This window comes from Erinaceus europaeus, chromosome 2, assembly GCF_950295315.1.
Source record: "Erinaceus europaeus chromosome 2, mEriEur2.1, whole genome shotgun sequence".
In the NCBI taxonomy this organism is placed as follows: Eukaryota; Metazoa; Chordata; class Mammalia; order Eulipotyphla; family Erinaceidae; genus Erinaceus; species Erinaceus europaeus.
The window spans coordinates 141,458,298-141,477,255 of NC_080163.1; the positions used below are offsets into that span (position 1 = coordinate 141,458,298).

The following is an 18,958-nucleotide window of genomic DNA, read 5'->3' on the forward strand; positions in this document are numbered from 1 at the left end:
ACGAACATCTCATAAAAACTGCAGCAAAGGTGGGTGCAAGGAATAACATCATTGCAAGACTGGCCAGCTCCTCATGGGGCGCGAGTGCTTCCACACTATGATCATCATCTCTGGCTTTATGCTATTCCACTGCAGAATACCGTGCCCCAGTATGGTTCCGTAGCCCCCATGTCCACTTGGTCGATTCCAAATTATATTCCTCCATGAGGATAATTTCTGGAACCATCCGTTCCACCCCGGTTCCATGGCTGCCAGTTCTTAGCTACATTGCCCCGCCAGATATTCGTCGGGGTGCGGCATCATCTAAGTTCATTTCCCACATCTACACTCGACCGGACCTGCCAATATACACGGATATCTTCGCCCACCCTGTCCAACGCTTGATGTCTCGTCACCCAATCTGGTCCCCTACGCTTACACTGAACTTCTCTGTTCCAGACTCTTGGAAACAGAGTTGGCAGTCAGCTGAGGTAAAGAACAAACACCTCATCACAGACCCCTGCAAGCGTCAACCCGGCTTTGACCTAGCACGTTATGATTGGGCCCTCCTCAATCGCTATCGAACAGGCCATGGCCGGTGCGCCGCTATGTTCCATCGCTGGGGAGCCAGAGACGACCCGAACTGCCCCTGCGGCTCCAGACAGACTATGACCCACATAGTCAACGACTGCCACCTCTCCAGATTCAAAGGAGGTCTCGAAACTTTACATCAGGCTCAACCTGACGCTGTTGACTGGCTACGGAAGAAGGGCAAACGCTAGAAGAAGAAGGATGATAGCTTTGATCCTTGTTGTTCTTTATGGAGTAGTTTTTCTGGCTAACTTCCCTAGAGATAAGCCATTGGCTATAACCCACTTCTCCTATGGCCTTAGCAGTGGTCTGATTCTTTGTACATTTGTCTTTGTGTGTGTTAATTGCCCTCTCTATTTTACTTACAGCTCCTCCTCTTGAATGCTGTCCAATCCCTCTCAGCTAAGTCCTTGCGAGGAGATTGGTATGGTCTCTTTCTCCTATCATTTCTCATGAATGAATAAAATCTTTCATATATATATAATTATAGTATATAATATTATATATATATAAATAATCTTGTATTGTGCCCAAATTCTCCCTGTGCCCATTCTACTCAGCCTCTATGTCAGCCTGTCTTGCTCTTGCAATCCCTGAGCATAACCTTGCCATGCTCTTTCTTTCTTTTTAAACATTTTATTTATTTTTTAATAACCAGAGCACTGCTTAGCTCTGGCTTCTAATGGTGTGGGTGATTGAACCTGGGACTTTGTTTGGAGCCTCAGGCATCAGAGTCTCTCTGCATAACCGTTATGCTATCTATCCCCGCCCACCATCCTCTTTTCATGTTCACTTCAAGTGGTTGCCAACTCCAAACTGCAAAGTAAAGGTCAAGATGGTCAGCACCTTACTTTTCTCATAGTGGCTTCCAGGCTACTTTAAAGGGAATGTAAAATAAAAATATCTGTGTGGACACGATGCATCCTTTTGTTTACTGGTCTGTTTCTCTGGTCTCTTTGGCTGACTTGGGTTGACAACCAGCGTCACACACCCTTTTAGTCGCCTCAACCACCTGTCGCCTGGGAATGCCTTACGAGACCCAGCTCAGGCCCTTCTCTCTGTACCTGAGTTTTCAGTCACTTTCCTTGAATGATCAAAATATTTATGTCAACTTTTAAGTTTTACAATCCATTTAAAGGGAAGTGCCTTCTTCCATCAAAGGTGGTTATTACAATGGAAAAGGTCACCATAGCAGAAACAAGACAAAGAAGGCAGTGGATATGTTTTATAAAATACACTGCCATTTGGGACAACAGGCAATTCCTGTTCTCATTTCTTGCCTCCCTTTGCAGGAGCAGGTGCTGCCCCTGGTGCCGCGCCTGGTGCCGCGCCTGGTGCCCCGCCTGGTGCCGCCCCTGGTGCTGCCCCTGGTGCCGCCCCTGGTGCCGCGCCTGGTGCTGCCTCTCCTGGTCCCTTTCCTGGAGGAGGAATCAGCACATTCCTTTTGATCTTCTTGCCTTTGAAGTACTTTCTTTGCAGACATACATCGACTAGAGCAAATAGAGCAGCCACACCAATAAGGACCTGGAAAACACAAGGATCATGCACCACCTTACTCTTTTGTTTTTCATTTCAAATCTAGAATGTTCCTTCATTTCTTTTTTTTTTAAATTTTTTAATATTTATTTATTCCTCTTTGTTGCCCTTGTTTTATTGTTGTAGTTATTCTTATTGTTGTCATTGTTGAATAGGACAGAGAGAAATAGAGGAGGGGAAGACAGAGAGGGGGAGAGAAAGATAGGCACCTGCGGACCTGCTTCACCGCTTGTGAAGCGACTCCCCTACAGGTGGGGAGCCAGGGGCTCGAACTGGGATCCTTGTGCCCGTCCTTGAGCTTTGCTCCACCTGTCCTTAACCCGCTGCGCTACCGCCCAACTCCCCTCCTTCCTCATTTCTTAATTTTAGTAGGTGCTGTTCAACACAATTCTTTGTCTTCTCAGACTGCCAGATCCTGGAGACTCTGGTTTGCCCTTTCCCACTGATAGTCCCAGTTCCAGGGCCTGTCCTCTTACAGTGAAGCTTTCCAGGCTTGGTTCCCTGGATGTCGTCTCTATTTAAATATCTTCCCCACTGGAAACTTCATTTCTCAACTTTACTTATAACCTTTGTTTGAATACCAAGGTTTTAGGGAAAGAGGATAATTTCTGGAACCATCTGTTCCACCCCGGTTCCATGGCTGCCAGTTCTTAGCTACATCGCCCCGCCAGATATTCGTTGGGATGCGGCATCATCTAAGTTCATTTCCCACGTCTACACTCGACCGGACCTGCCAATATACGCGGATATCTTCACCCACCCTGTCCAACGCTTGATGTCTCGTCACCCAATCTGGTCCCCTACGCCTACACTGAACTTCTCTGTTCCAGACTCTTGGAAACAGAGTTGGCAGTCAGCTGAGGTAAAGAACAAACACCTCATCACAGACCCCTGCAAGCGTCAACCCGGCTTTGACCTAGCACGTTATGATTGGGCCCTCCTCAATCGCTATCGAACAGGCCATGGCCGGTGCGCCGCTATGTTCCATCGCTGGGGAGCCAGAGACGACCCGAACTGCCCCTGCGGCTCCAGACAGACTATGACCCACATAGTCAACGACTGCCACCTCTCCAGATTCAAAGGAGGTCTCGAAACTTTACATCAGGCTCAACCTGACGCTGTTGACTGGCTACGGAAGAAGGGCAAATGCTAGAAGAAGAAGGGAAAGCAAAATAGAAAGAGCTCAAAGAATCCGCCCCCACCCCACCCCACCCCCAGGTGATTTCTGAGCAAATAAATAGCTGGTCACTGAGACTTACCACAGCGATAAAATAGTGCATTGGCAAGGTTTGTCGAACTTTCACAGCAAATACCAAGATCCCCACAAGGAAAATGAAGGCGATCAGATCATTGAGAAGGTCCTGAAATGGGATACATGACAGTGAACCTATACAGCAGAGTTGAGTCTCCAGCCACTCCCAACATCGTACAGCTTCCTCCAGGGGAAAATGTTCTTAAACTTCTGCTTGGTTTTCCCCAGCCCACCCCCAAGTACACATATAAAATTAGGTGGACATATCTGTGACCCATGCCCCCACATCTGGACTCTATCCACCTTAATGGGGTCTTGTCCACTCCCACCTCAGTGGGTAATTCGTGGTTATATGTGTTCCTGTTCCTTCTCAGAAACTCATTTAGTTAAATATGCTCTGGTTCAGCAATGGCCTTCTTAAATACCATCCTGCATCTTTGCTGTGCTCTCAGGACTAGTCCTCTCTCTAGATTTGGACCTGATGGTATTGCTGGCAGGGAATTTAGTGTAAGTAAATGAAACAAGAGAGTGAAATAAAAAAATAAAAACAACCAAAGAGAAATTTAAAAATGGTGCTGGGAAGTTGGCTCAGTGGTGAATAAATGTTTTTGGATAGTTTGCCTATGTCTTTAGAGAGTTTGATTAAAATGTGTCCCAGTGGGGGCTGCGGGGTAGTGCAGTGGGTTAAGCACACATGGTGTGAAGCACAAGGACTCCAAGGATCCTGGTTCGAGCCCCCAGCTCCCCACCTGCAGGGCAGTCACTTCACAAGTGGTGAAGCAGGTCTGCAGGTGTCTTTCCCCTCTCTGTCTTCCACTCCTCTCTGTTCTTTCTGTCCTATCCAACAACAACAATAGTAACAAAATGGAAAAAATGGCCTCCAATAGGAAAGCTATCGGGGAGGGAATGAGATACAGAGTTCTGGTGGTGGGCATTGTGTGGAGTTGTACCCCTCTTATCCTATGGTTTTGTCAGTGTTTCCTTTTTATAAAAAAAAAAAAAGCCTCCAGGAGCAGTGGATTCATAGTGCAGGCACCGAGCCCCAGTGATAACCCTGGAGGCAAAAAAAAAAGTCTCAGTGAGGATCAGTTTTTAGTTTGTCTTATTTGTGATCTTTTATGTGTAGATGGTATCTTTTTTCAAATTTGTAAAGTTTTGGACCATTCTTTTTTAAAATTTTATTATTTTTTTATGCCTCCAGGGTTATTGCTGGGGCTCGGTGCCTGCACCATGAATCCACTGCTCCTGGAGCCATTTTTTCCCTTTGTTACTCTGGTTTTTTTAATTGTTGTTGTGGTTATCATCATTGCTATTGATGTCATTGTTTTTGGATAGGACAGAGGGAAATGGAGAGAGAGGAAGGGAAGACAGAGAGGGGGAGAGAAATATAGACACCTGCAGAACTGCTTCACTGCCTGTGAAGCGACTCTCCTGCAGGTGGGGAGCCGGGCCATCCTGCAGGTGGGGAGCTGGGGGCTCCAACCAGGATCCTTGAGCCAGTCCTTGCGCTTTGTGCCATGTGCGCTTAACCCGCTGCACTACCACCCGACCCCCTCTTTTTTTTTTTTTGCCTCCAGGTGCCAACACTATGAATCCACTGCTCTTGGAGACTATTTTTCCCATTTTGTTGCCCTTGATACTGTCCTTGTTGTGGTTGTTATTAATATTACTCTTAATATACCTGCTGTTGTTGGATAGGACAGAGAGAAATGGAGAGAGGAGGGGAAGACAGATGGGGGAGAGATAAGACACCTGCATACCTGCTTCACTTCTTGCGCAGTGACCCCCCTGCAAGTGGGGAGCTGGGATCTCGAACTGGGATCCTTAATGGGATCCTTGCACTTTGCGCCATGTGCGCTTAACTTGCTGCACTACCGCCCAGCCCCCGAACCATTATTTCTTGGGAAATTAATGTTTTACATTCAACAGTAATACAATAGTTTGTTCATGCATAACATTTCCCACTTTTCCATATAACAATACAAACCCCACTAGGTCCTCTGTCATCCTTCTTGGATCTGTATTCTCCCCACCCACCCACTCATCCCAGAGTCTTTTACTTTGGTGCAACATGCCAAATCCAGTTCAGGTTCTACTTGTGTTTTCTTTTCTGATCTTGTTTTTCAACTTCTGCCTGAGAGTGAGATCATCACATATTCATCCTTCTGTTTCTTACTTATTTCACTTACCAAACCATTATTTCTTAAATAATTTTTTTACCTCTTTCCTCTTGTTCCTCAAATGTCTCCTAAGGCTCATTTTGCCACTAGGGTTAACCATTAGGGGATACTTCAGGACAGTGGAGTAGTGCTGTAGGTGTCCCTCCTCTCTGTCTCTCTCCCTCTCCTACCCTCTTATCTCTGTTACTCATCCTCTATTAAAAAAAATACTGCGAAGACTGCTGGAAATGGTGTAGTCATTTGGGCATGTAGGATCAGTGATAACACGGGTGGCAAAACAAAAAACCTTCCTATTTCTCCAATACTATCATCTACTTATTGCTGGTGATTGTAGCTGAATAAATAATAATATTCTTCCTGGAACTATCACTACTAAATTCTTTATTGTGACTAGGGTTAGGTTAGAGGCTCCATACCTGCATGACCTCACTGTTCCTGACAGCCACTTTTTTTTTTTTTTTCCTTTAGATCAGGGGTGGGGAATCTCTTTTCTGCCAAGGACCATTAGGATATTTATAACATCATTGGTGGGTCATACATAGTTATCAACTGAAAAAATCAGCACTTAATGTTGATATAATAATAGCTCCAGTTGATTTGGCAGTGCCAGAAAGTGACTTCGACCATTTTAATGCTCCCATTCTCACCAAGTCTGGAAGATTCTCAGTTATCACCTTCAGTATTGCCTCAACTCCAATATCTTGAGCCTCTTCTAGGTTATCTATGAAGCTTATGATGGACTGTCTCATTCCTTATTCTATGGCTCAACTTCTTTTGTATTTAAAAATTTTTTTTTTAATATTTATTTTATTTACTTATTCCCTTTTGTTGCCCTTGTTGTTTTATTATTGTAGTTACTATTGTTGTTGTCGTTGTTGGATAGGACAGAGAGAAATGGAGAGAGGGAGGGGAAGACAGAGAGGAGGAGAGAAAGATAGACACCTGTAGACCTGCTTCACCACCTGTGAAGCGACTCCCCTGCAGGTGGAGAGCCGGGGTTTGAACCGGGATCCTTATGCCGGTCCTTGTGCTTTGCGCCACCTGCGCTTAACCCGCTGCGCTACAGCCCGACTCCCGGCTCAACTTCTTTTATATTTCCTTTTCCTCTCAGTGCCACATTCTGAGAAATTTTCACATCTTTCAGTTCACCAGTTCTCCAGCTTTGTGTGGTCTGTTATTTAACCCATCTATCAACATCTTTACTTGAGTAACTCTATGCTTGATTCTAGACATTATACTTTTTGAAAAGTTATACATGTTGTCCTCACAATGTCTTATCTTGTCTTTGGGCTCTTATTTGTGTCTTTAATGATTTTTTAAAGAGACTTACTTGTTGAGAGAGAGAGAGAGAGAGAGGAGAGGGATGGAGACAGAGAGAGAGAGGAGCTGAGCATTGTTCTATATACAGTGCCAGGGATTGAACCTAGAACCTCACCCATGCACCTTATGCTCCACCTACTGAGCCACCTCCCTATCTTTATCTTCATTTATTTTAATGTTCTTTTTCCCCACTTATTCTTTAATTAAAATTATTTTTTTAAAACTAATTTTAAAATATTTTATTTATTCACTTTTGTTGCCCTTGTTTTATTGTTGCCATTTTTGTTGGATAGGACAGAGAGCAATGGAGAGAGGAGGGGAAGACAGAGAGGGGGAGAGAAAGATAGACACCTGCAGACCTGCTTCACCGTGGCCCATGAAGGGACTCCCCTGCAGGTGGGGAGTTGGGGGCTTGAACCGGGATCTTTAGTCTGGTCCTTGCGCTTTGCGCCACCTGTGCTGATTAAAATTATTTTTTAAATTATTGTTTTTCAGTTGACTTAATACTGGGCTACAATATTAAGATGTTTTAGGAGTACAGTTTCGTGTGTGTGTGTGTGTGTGTGTGTGTGTTTGTGTGTGTCTTAAGGGCTGGAGAGATAGACATCTGGAAGCACAAATGCCTTGTCATGAGTACAACACAGGTTTGAGTGAGGTATATTCCATTTTTCTTGTTTAAGTGCACTCCATACCATTTTCCATAGGGTCTGCATCAGTTTTTATTCTTCTCAAACAGTTGTATACCAGAATTCCTTTTTCTCCATATTCTCATCAGCACGTTTCTAATCTTCTTTTGAGGCAGGCCATTGGCATCTTGTGCTTTCAATGTGCATTTCTCTAATCATAAATGATTTGCACATCTTTTCACAAGTCATAAGTACATCTTCTTTGGAGAAATATCTGTAAAGGTCTTTTGCCCACTCCCCCCCCCCCTTTTCATATCAAGTGTTTATTAAGCAAACAAGTCAAGGAAACTGTCTCAGTGGTTACCAAATCCTCATTGACTATCATTTAAAAAATTTTTATATTTATTTATTTTCTCTTTTGTTCCCCTTGTTTTTTTATTGTTGTTGTTATTGATGTCATCATTGTTAGGACAGAGAAATTGAGAGAGGAGGGGAAGACAGAGAGGGGGAGAGAAAGATAGACACCTGCAGACCTGCTTCACCTCCTGTGAAGCGACCCCCCTGCAGTTGGGGCTTGAACTGGGATCCTTATGCCGGTCCTTGTGCTTCGCGCCCTGTGTGCTTAACCCACTGCGCTACTGCCTGACTCCCGACTATCATTTTTTAACTGTATTAGTGAAGAGCCTACAGTGTCCAGTTGGTAGCACACTTGGTTGAGTGTGCATGTTACAATGTTCAAGGACCCAGATTCAGTACCCTGACCCCCACCTGCAGGAAGAAAGCTTTGTATGTGTTTTGTCCACTTTTTTTTTGTGGTTGTTGTTCTAACTTTATTTATTTTTTATATTTATTTATTCCCTTTTGTTGCCCTTGTTTTTATTGTTGTAGTTGTTGTTGTTACTGATGTCGTTGTTGTTGGATAGGATAGAGAGAAATGGAGAGAGGAGGGGAAGACAGTGAGGGGGAGAGAAAGATAGACACCTGCAGACCTGCTTCACCACCTGTGAAGCGACTCCCCTGCAGGTGGGGAGCCGAGGGCTCAAACTGGGATCCTTATGCAGGCCCTTGCTCTTTGTGCCACCTGCGTTTAACCCACTGCTCTACCACCTGACTCCCTTATTTTCATTTATTTATTTATTTTTGATAACTCATAGTAATTTTACTTTATTTTATTTAGTTTTATTTTTTATTTCTTTATTGGGGAGTTAATGTTTTATATTTGACAGTAAATACAATAGTTTGTACATGCATAACATTTCCCAGTTTTCCATATTATTATTATTATTTTTTAATTTATTTATTTATAAAATGGAAACACTGACAAGACCATAGGATAAGAGGGGGTACAATTCCCACCACCAGAGTTCCATATCCCATCCCCTCCCCTGACAGCTTTCCTATTCTTTAACCTGTGGGAGTATGGATCCCGGGTCACGATGGGGTGCAGAAGGTGGAAGGGCTGGCTTCTGTAATTGCTTCCCCACTGAACATGGGTGTTGACAGGTTGAGCCGTACTCCCAGCCTGCCTCTCTTTCCCTAGTGGGGCAGGGCTCCACATTGCTGGGGTCATCTGTCCAGGGAAGTCTGGTTGGCATCATGATAGCATCTGGAACCTGGTGACCTAAGAAATACCGAGGCCCTCTTTTTATTGTTTTTTTTTTTTTCTTGTCATTATGATTTCTTTATCAACCTCTTGTCAGAGCGAGAGAGATACCAGAACACTGCTCATGTCTGGCTTATAGTAGTGTGGGAATTGAACCTGAGACTTTGGAGCCTCAGACATGGGTCTTCTTGCATAATCACTATGCTATCTCTTCACTTGCCCCCCCCCACTCTAAAATGAACATTAAAATTTTTTTATATTTATTTATTTTCCCTTTTGTTGTCATTTTTCATTGTTGTAGTTATTATTGTTGTTGTTGGATAGGACAGAGAGAAATGGAGAGAGGAGGGGAAGACAGAGAGGAGAGAAAGATAGACACTTGAAGACCTGCTTCACCATTCATATTTATTTATTATTGGATAGAGATAGAAATTGAGAGGGGAGGGGAGATAGAGAGAAAGAGAGAGAGAGACATCTGCAGACCTGCTTCACGATTCATGAAAGTTTCCTTCTGCAGAAGAGTATCAGAGGCTTGAACCCTGGTGCTTGTGCACTGTAATGTGCCACCGCCTGGCCCCCTCTTTGTATCTTTAACAGTGCCCTATGGTTTTTACTGTAAGGGTACTGTACTTCTATTGTTATATTTACTTCTAGGGGTTTTTTTTTTTGCCTCCAGGGTTATTGCTGGGGTTCAGTGCCTGCACTACGAATCCACTGCTCCTGGAGGCTATTTTTCCCCTTTTGTTGCCCTTGTTGTTTACCATTGTTGTTATTGTTGATGTCATTGTTGTTAGAGAAAACAGAGAGAAATGGAAAGAGGAGGGGAAGACAGAGACACCTGCAGACCTGCTTCATCTCCCATGAAGCAACACCCCTACAGGTGGGGAGCCGGGGCAGGTGGGGAGCTAGGGCAAGCAACACCCTGGTAGGTGGGGAGCTGGGGCTCGAACTGGGATTCTTGCTTTGCGCCATCTGCCCTTAACCCGCTGTACTACCACCTAACCCCATATTTCTAGATTCTTTTGTGTATGTGTACACTTGTGTATGTGTGCAGTGGGATTGCTTCTTTGATTTCTCTTCCTTCCCACTCTGTGTACAGAATTGCAGAAGGTTTATGTATATCGATTTTGCATCCTGCCACTTTACAGAATCTTTTTTTTTTACATTTATTATCTTTATTTTTTGAGTGGATAGAGACAGTCAGAAATTGAGAGGGACAGGAGGGACAGAGAGGGTGAGAGACAGAGAGGCACCTACAACACTGCTTCACCACTTGTGAAGCTTTCCCCCTGCAGGTGGGGACTAGGGGCTTGAACCCAGGTCCTTCTGCATTGTAACATATGCATTCAACCAGGTGTGCCACCACCTGGCCCCCACTTTACAGAATCTTTTCATTGTTCCTAATAGCGTATTTGTGGAGTCTGTGTGCATTATGATGTCATTTGCAAATAGCAATAGATTAACAACTCTTTAAATTGAGATTACTTTTATATCTTTTTCTTGCCTTACTATTATGGCTAGGAGTAGGACCATTTTGAATGAGTGTGAATAATGGGAATAGATATTCTTGTGCCATTCCAGATCTTAGAGGGAAATGTTTTAGTTTTTCACCTAAGTATGAGTATGATATTTCTGTGGGTTTGTTATATATGGGTTTAATTATGTTGTGCTATGTCATTTCTATTCCCAATTTATTTTATTTTGCCACTAGGATTATTGCTGGAGTTTGGTGCTTGCACAATGACTTCATCTCTTCCCGTGGCCATTCTTTTCTTCTCTTTTTTTTCTTCTTTCTTTTTTTGCCTCGGGGGGGGGGGTCACTTCACAAGTGGTGAAACAGGTCTGCAGGTGTCTATCTTTCTCTCCCCATGACTTCTCTTCCTCTTTCTATATCTCTCTGTCCTATCCAACAACAATGATAGCAACAATAATAATAATAACAGCAATAAACAACAAGGGCAACCAAAGGACAAAAATGGCCTCCGGGAGCAGTAGATTCATAGTGCAGGCACCAAGCCCCAGTGATAACCCTAGAGGCAAAAAATTAATTAATTGATTTAAAAGAAAGAAGACAAGAGGGGCCAGGTGGTGGCGCAGCAGGTTAAGGGCACATGGCATGAAGAGCAAGGACTGGTGTAAGGATCACAGTTTGAAGTTTGAGCCCTGGGCTCCCCACCTACAGGGTGGGTCACTTCACAAGCAGTGAAGCAGATCTGCAGTGTGTATGAGTTAGGTGGGTGTGCCCTCTGTGATGACACAATGGTGAGCAGGAATTCCAGCCCAGGAGTTCCCAGACACCATGTCAAGCACATCACATGTGACCCTCTGGGACAACCCAGGAAGGATGAGTATTGTGCCTGTGTTGCAGATGGGAAGACGGAGACTAGGGGTAGTGGAATAACTAGATCCCATTTTAACAGACAGCTGTTTGCAACTTCTTTTTTTTTTTAATATTTATTTCCTTTTGTTGCCTTTGCTGTTTTATTGTTGTAGTTATTATTGATGTCGTTGTTGTTGGTATGTTGTTGTTGGATAGGACAGAGAGAAATGGAGAGAGGAGGGGAAGACTGAGAGGAGGGGAGAGAAAGACAGACACCTGCAGACCTGCTTCACCGCTTGTGAAGAGACTCCCCTGCAGGTGGAGAGCCAGGGGCTCGAACCAGGATCCTTACACAGGTCCTTTCACTTTGCGCCACCTGCGCTTAACCCGCTGCGCTACCGCCCAACTCCCTGTTTGCAACTTCTGAGCTTTATTAACATTATTTACAGGGATGTGCACTGGTGGTCGAAGGTTGATTTAGAAGTGATTTAAAGTAAATGTGTTTGGAAGATAGTTCAGCTGGTAGAACACATCCTTTAGCCTACATGAAGACCTGGGGACAGAGGACAGTTCACAGGCAGTGGAACAGTATTTTGAGGTCTCCCTTTCTCTCCCCCATCTAAAATCATTAAAAACAGTCGTCCAAGCTGGAGAAATAGCTCACTTGGATAGTGTGCTACTTTGCCATGCATGCAACCAAAATTCAAGTCCAGTCCAGTACTTAAGGAAGCTTTGGTGCTGTGGTCTCTCTCTCTTTCTCTCTCTCTCTCTCTCTCTCTCTCTCTGTCTCTATAAAAATATGCACTGGAATGTAGAAATCAGGAATCCTGCAAGTGCAGAACCCTGGCATCCAGTACAGCAAACAAATAAACAAAATAAAAATTATTAACTTATGGGAAGAAACTGGTTTCTTTGAGTTCTGGGAATACAGTACCATTTGTGGGGATTCCTCCAGTCAGGTGTGACTGTCACAGGACAAACCGGTGGCTATACCCTACTCCCATAAGAGAGCAAAACTCAAGAAAGTAAAGACCTCTTTCTCTGACCACCAGGTAGGCAAGAATCCCTAAACTTTTCCAGAGCCTTTCCTATTAACTTCAGTTACCCCTGAGGCAGCCCTACCTGACATTGTTGAGTTCAGTCCCAGGAGATGCACATAGAAAGTGACCTCTTTCCAGTCATTTGTGGATATGAATCCCGCATCAGACCCAGGGGCTCCCCACCAGCCCTCACTTACGGTAACAGGCCACAGGATGAAGGACAAGTATCTGCTGATGGCGAAGGTGTAGACGATAAAGAAGAAGCAGAAGATGGAGATCTCCATGGTGATGACCAGCGTGATGAGGGGGTGCAAGTTGATTCCGGTGAACATTATCAACGCCCCTACCAAGAAGCCCTGTGGAGACACAAGCCTCTGAGCCCCAGCAAAGTGTTCTTGGGATCCCCGTGTCTCCTGGAACCCTCCACTCCGCCGCCCCCCACACACTCCCCAACCCAACTCACTATGCTCAGGAGCTTGACCTCTGCATGGCCCATAACCCAGAACTTTTTGTTGCTGTCTTTAAACTCCCATTTGTAGCGGCGACATCCTTTCCTCGTACCCACTTCATCCTTGGGCTGCACTGACTTGGGCTTTTTGGGCTTCTCCTCTTTCTTCTCCTCTTTCTTCTCCTCTTTCTTCTCCTCTGCCTTCTCGTCTTTCTTCTCGTCCTTTTTGTCTTTCTTGTCGTCTTTTTTCTTGTCGTCCCCTTTGGCGGGCGGGGGTGCCGCTCCCCCCTTGGGGGCAGCCTTGGGCTTTGGTGCCATCGGGACCTGGGGCTTCTCGGCTTCTCAGCGTCTGGTCCCCCAGCTCTGGCCGGTGCAGCTGACCCCACACAGCCCTGGGGGACCTGAGCCCTAAGCCACCTGCTCAGAGGCCACCCTCAGCTAACAGAAGGACCGGCCGAAGCCAACGCCCCGCAGCCTTCCCGCGCGCCCTCCCGCAGCGCCCTCCCTGCAGCTGCAGCTTGGCCAGCCTGGTACCCCCTGGCTGCCGCCTCCCGCCCCGCCCCTCGCCGCACCCCTAGGCAACACTAGGAGGATGCAGAGGCCTTGTGACTCAGCTCTGACTTTATGACCACCGGTGTCCCTCAGGGGGTAACATCCTGGGGGTGTGCTGGGGACAGTGAGGCACCCACACTTAGGTCCGTGTGGATGGCCTCTTGGTGCTTTTCGTGGGTGCCCGTGGCGGTGCCATCGAGGTCGGTGAGGGTGCTCGCGACACAGCTTTCGTAGGTGCTGAGCCCGGTGGCTGAGTGGGTGCTGGGGCCGGGCCGGGTGGCTGAGTGGGTGCAGCCGGGGTGGACGAAGTGATGACTGTTCGGGAGAGGACCTTGGTGGCTCCTTTCTCTGGTATTTCCTTCACAACCCGCACTTGCTGGGTTTCGACTTTGAATCCCAGGAGTTTCTTCAGTTTATTCCTCATCCCCCTGGTGACCAAAATTGCATCGATGATACACAGGAGTGCTGCTATGAGACACAGCATCTGCCAGACATAAGGAGGGGTGGGGGAGGGTCATCCTACCGCTCAGCAGCAAGTCTTCCATCTCCCCATCCCAGCTTGGTCGGGGCCCCTATGACTTTCCACAACTTTTAAGTATCTGTCCAGATAACTGGTGCTTTCCAGAGAGGAATGACATTGGAGTTGATGGGTTTTGCTGCCAGTAACCACCTCACTTGATGCCTGAGGCATTAAGCAAAGAAAATCACTGGCCTTAGAAGGCTCCAGCAAGTCGTAGGCTCCAGCAAGGGGTGGGCTCCTGAGAAGGCCTCTCAGGGGAAGTGACTCAGATTGTGTTTAAAAGGGCAAAAGGGGCACAAGGACCGGTGTAGGGGTCCTGGTTCGAGCCCGGGCTCCCCACCTGCAGGGGAGTTGCTTCATAAGCAGTGAAGCAGTTCTGCAGGTGTCTATCTTTCTCTCCCCCTCTCTGTCTTCCCCTCCTCTCTCCATTTCTCTCTGTCCTGTCCAACGACAGCAACAACAACAACAATAATAACCACAATGATGGGACAACAAATGAAACAAAAGGGGAAAAAAATGGTCTCCAGGAGCAGTGGATTCGTGGTGCAGGCACTGAACCCCAGCAATAACCCTAGGGGCAAAAAAAAGGGGGGGGCAGAAGGGAGTTTCCAAGGACCATATGGGAGGAAGAGAACTTCAGGTATTGGATTCCAAGGAATCAGGTGTGGCTGAAACCCATGTAGCTAAGGAAGCACAGCTTCTGGAACCTTCTCTAGAGGAGAGGTTAGGGGGTGGATTCCCATACAGTAGCTGGGAATTGAATGAATGTGAACCAGGCTAGAGGCAGGGAGACCAGTGGGGGATAGTGGGAGACCCTGCCATCCAGATAGCAGTTGAAGAGAGGAGTGGTTCCTGGCAGCTAGGAAAAAGGCTTGGTAGTTAAATTAGTATATATGGAAGACGGAATCCACAGTACCCAATATTCCTGCTGGTTTCTGACTCCCACCTGTTTTGATATTTCTCTTTTTGACACTTGTTCTCTGATAGCTATAATGATAGGTCTTTTCAGTTGTCTTTTTTTCCCCCAGTTATGTCTTATGGCAATTAGTATGTTATAGCAACTAAATGTCTTATGGCAACTAAATGTCTTATATCTTTTTCCAGGGGAAAGAAGTCTATCCCCAACACTGAGTTCAGGTCTGGCATAATCCAGTAGGATTCACAAATATTCACTAAATGAATTAGTGATTATAAAATGAATGAAAACACTTCAATTTTTTTCTCCATGACATTTTGTTCCTATTTAACTTTTTTAAAAAATTCCCATGGTGGGAGTTGGTTGGTAGCACAGTTGGTAAGCGCACATGGCGCAAAGCGCAAGGACTGGAGTAAGGATCCTGGTTCAAGTCCCTGGCTCCCCACCTGTAGGGGAGTCGCTTCACAAGCAGTGAAGTAGGTCTGCAGGTGTCTATCTTTCTCTCCCCTTCTTTGTCTCCCCCCCTCTCTATTTCTCTCTGTCCTGTCCAACAACAATGACATCAACAACAACAATAACTACAACAACAATGAGAAACAACAAGGGCAACAAAAGGGAAAATAAATAAATATAAAAAAATTCCATTGTTTAACTCCTTAAACCAAAGTTCCCCTGCTCCCACTACCTGTCTTCAAATCACTTTATTTGTCAGTTTTTTTTAATTTGCCTCCAGGGTTATTGCTGGGGCTCACTATAAATCCATTGCTCCTGGAGGCTATTTTTTTTCCATTTTGTTGCTTTTGTTATTATTGGATAGGGCAGAGAGAGCTCGAAAGAGGAGGGGAAGACAAAGAACGGGAGTGAAAGATAGACGCCTGTTTCATCGCTTGTGAAGCAAACCCCCTGCAGGTGGGGAGCTGAGGGGTCGAACCCAAATCCTTATGCTGGTCTGATGGTCCATGTGCTTTGCACCATGTGTGCTTAACCCGGTGCACTACTACCTGGCCCCTGATAGTGTTTTTCATATGATAAGGATTTGAATCCCAGTTTGTCCCAACCTTATGTTTCAGGTGAAGATATTTAACCAGAGCTAGATATTTAACCTCACTCCCACATCTGTAGAAATGAGAGTTACAGTGATTAAATCAGAAGATACTTAGCCTGACATGGTGGGGGAACTTCTTTCCTTCCTTCCTGTCACTCACTTTTGACAATGCACTTTCTTCCACTTTCATCCTTTTATTTTTTTCCTTCAGCTAATGAGTATGATTTTATTCAAATGAACCAAGACACATTGATTACCTTATTTATTTGACATGGCTGTCTTTAAATATTTCCAAATAAAGTTACTGCTATGTATAGTATACCACGCAAGATGAAAGAATTGAGGGGCCAGGAAGTGGTGCAGCCTATTAAGTGCACATAGCACCATGTACAAGGACCCACACAATGACCCAGGTTTGAACCCCCACTCCCCATCTGCAGCAGGGAGGCTTTATAAGTGGTGAAGCAGGTCTGCAGATGTCTCTCTTTCTCCTTCTCTATCTCCCCCCCCCCCAATATCTTTCTGCCCTATTGAATAAAACAGAAAAAAAAAAAGGCCACTAGGAATGGTGGAATCAGAGTGCAGACACAGAGGAAAAAAGATGAAAGCTTTGATATATTGTAAAAGTAATACTTCAAGTTTGCATTCTAGATAGGCAGTTCAAAATGTTCAGGGAAATTCATGATACTTGTGTTTTTTAAAAAATTTTTTTTCCTTATATTTATTTTCCCTTTTGTTGCCCTTGTGGTTTTTATTGTTGTTTTAGTTGTTATTGTTGTTGATGTTGTTGTTGTTAGATAGGACAGAGAGAAATGGAGAGAGGAGGGGAAGACAGAGAGGGAGAGAGAAAGATAGACACCTGCAGACCTGCTTCACCGCCTGTGAATCGACTCCCCTGCAGGTGGGGAGCTGGGGGCTTGAACTGGGATCCTTATGCCGGTCTGTGCTTTGCGCCACATGCGCTTAACCCTTGTGTTTTTTTGACTCTTGGATCTTGAACATATGCGATTTCCACCTTTCCAGCATTAAGACCCCCCCCCAATATAAGAATCGAAGCTTGCCCCAGTGCATTCGTGCTTTCATGAGGTATGCTGGGGCTCAAATCTATGTTGTGTGCAGGCAAAGCAGGTACTCCATCAGTTGAGCTATCTTGCAGGATCCCTCATGATACATTTATTAAAGTGTATATACTGTTAAGATATAATTTTGGGTAAATAAAAAAGATGAATAAATTAGCCAATCTTGTCATAGATAAGACCTCAGCTAATAAGTATCTAATACAATAGTTAGCCAACTTCCTCTCCTTCCCTCCTATTCATTAAAAATTCCACAAATATATCAGGCTCCCAAAATGAAGTCTTCACTGGACTAATGAAACAGTAAGCAAAATATAATTCTTTCTCCCTTGAAACATACTTGTCTGCCAAGTCAGAAAAATGTACAACTTTGTATATGTATTTATATATACATACAAGCATATGTTCATAGTTTCTATTTACTTTCAGGCCATCTATAAACTATAGTTATGTTCGCCAACACTTCAATAATATACATGTAGAAAAACACTGGAATTCTCTCCCTGAAAGAACTGAAATGCAAATAACATTTAGAATGTATTTTCAATAAAGGTGCATAATTATCTAAACTTATCTCAAAACTAAATTATGTCTATAACAAAGACTAAACTATTACTATTATTTGGTGGGTCTACTCTCATATCTTTTCATGTGAGTCTGATATAATTCTCTAGTAAAAAGAAACAGTTCTACTTATAGACAAGCACACCTTATTGCAACATTAAAAAAAGAGTGTGTATATGATTCACAAAAAGAGCTCCACAGACTTATTTTTGTATTCATTCGGAGATTGAGTATTAGAATGAAAATTTACATGAGCGTGCATCCTCTTATACTTCCTAAAGGCTGTGCAAAAAGAGAAGAACAGAATGGTGGGGAAACTATTCTGTAAATGAAACAATAATGGAGACTTGTCAATTTCCCCCATCAGAGTCTTGAAATACTGATTTTAAAATTGAATCACAAAGGCCACTTACCCCTCCAGTAAAAAATAATTGCTTTCTCTGCTGTTCTTTTATTGCCGAAGCAGCAACTACTAAAAGGAAGACAGATGTAATGAAACTGTTGATAAGATCCTGTAAAACACAATTGAAAATAGTCATCTTAACATGAAAAAAAATTGATAAAATATTTAAATTGGTGGGAGTCTGGTAGTAGCGCAATGGGTTAAGTGCACGTGGCATGCATTGCAAGGACCAGAGTAAGGATTCCAGTTCGAGGCTCTAGCTCCCCACCTGCAGGGGAGTCGCTTCACAAGCGGTGAAGCAAGTCGGCAGGAGTCTATCTTTCTCTCTCCTTCTCTGTCTTCCCCTCCTCTTTCCATTTCTCTCTGTCCTATCTAACAACAATGACATCAATAACAATAACTACAACAACAGTAAAAAACCAAGGGCAACAAAAGGGAAAATTAATAAATATAAAATATTAAAAAATATTTGAATTGGTTGGGAGTACAGCTAAAGACAGATACCTTTCAAAATAAATTTCCCTTTGGCTAATATTAAGAGGAACCCTCAATAGCATAATTCATACATCTACCAGAAAGACATGGATTCCAGGTCTGAGGCCCCGGCTCCCCACCTGCAGAGGGGGGTCACCTCACAGGCGGTGAAGCAGGTCTGCAGGTGTCTTTATCTTTCTCTCCCCCCTCTGTCTTCCCCTCCTTTCTTAATTTCTCTCTGCTCTATCCAACAACAACATCAGTAACAATAATAACAATAAACAACAAGGACAACAAAAAGGAAAAAAATAGCCTCCAGGAGCAGTGGATTCATAGAGCAGGCACTGAGCCCCAGCAATAACCCTGGAGAAAAAAAGAAAAAAAGTCCCTCATACATTTGAAGAAAATTTGTGCTCAAGAGCAACCATCTTAACTTCAGCTTATTAAAAAAAAAAGTTGCTACAAGGAAGTGAGACATGGAGGTGGCCTGAGCTCGGAGCTGAGATTATTCAT

General features: G+C 44.4%; 3 protein-coding genes across 9 annotated transcripts in view; 1 reads left to right on the forward strand and 2 right to left on the reverse strand.

The window, feature by feature from the left end:
- Positions 1-18,958, forward strand: part of CMTM4 (CKLF like MARVEL transmembrane domain containing 4) — a 533,141-nt gene that overhangs the window by 95,015 nt on the left and 419,168 nt on the right. The window lies entirely within an intron of this gene.
- CMTM2 (CKLF like MARVEL transmembrane domain containing 2) lies at positions 1,782-13,377 on the reverse strand. The gene is made up of 4 exons (XM_007517791.2): positions 12,911-13,377; positions 12,645-12,803; positions 3,366-3,467; positions 1,782-2,094 (listed from the first exon to the last, which is right to left on the reverse strand). Exons 1-4 carry the CDS (start codon positions 13,211-13,213, stop codon positions 1,840-1,842), a joined length of 819 nt encoding a protein of 272 aa, XP_007517853.2. The 5' UTR covers positions 13,214-13,377; the 3' UTR covers positions 1,782-1,839.
- Positions 12,733-18,958, reverse strand: part of CKLF (chemokine like factor) — a 36,501-nt gene continuing 30,275 nt past the window's right edge. For 6 of the 7 annotated variants that reach the window (XM_060185406.1, XM_060185408.1, XM_060185404.1 and 3 more), the window contains 2 exons: positions 17,982-18,080; positions 13,497-13,931 (listed from right to left, as the gene is read on the reverse strand). In XM_060185406.1, the coding sequence (XP_060041389.1) occupies positions 13,587-13,931; positions 17,982-18,080 (444 nt within the window). In that variant the 3' untranslated portion in view covers positions 13,497-13,586. Of the gene's footprint in view, positions 12,804-13,496; positions 13,932-17,981; positions 18,081-18,958 lie in introns of those variants that run through there. The other variant, XM_060185405.1, reaches the window with a different exon arrangement.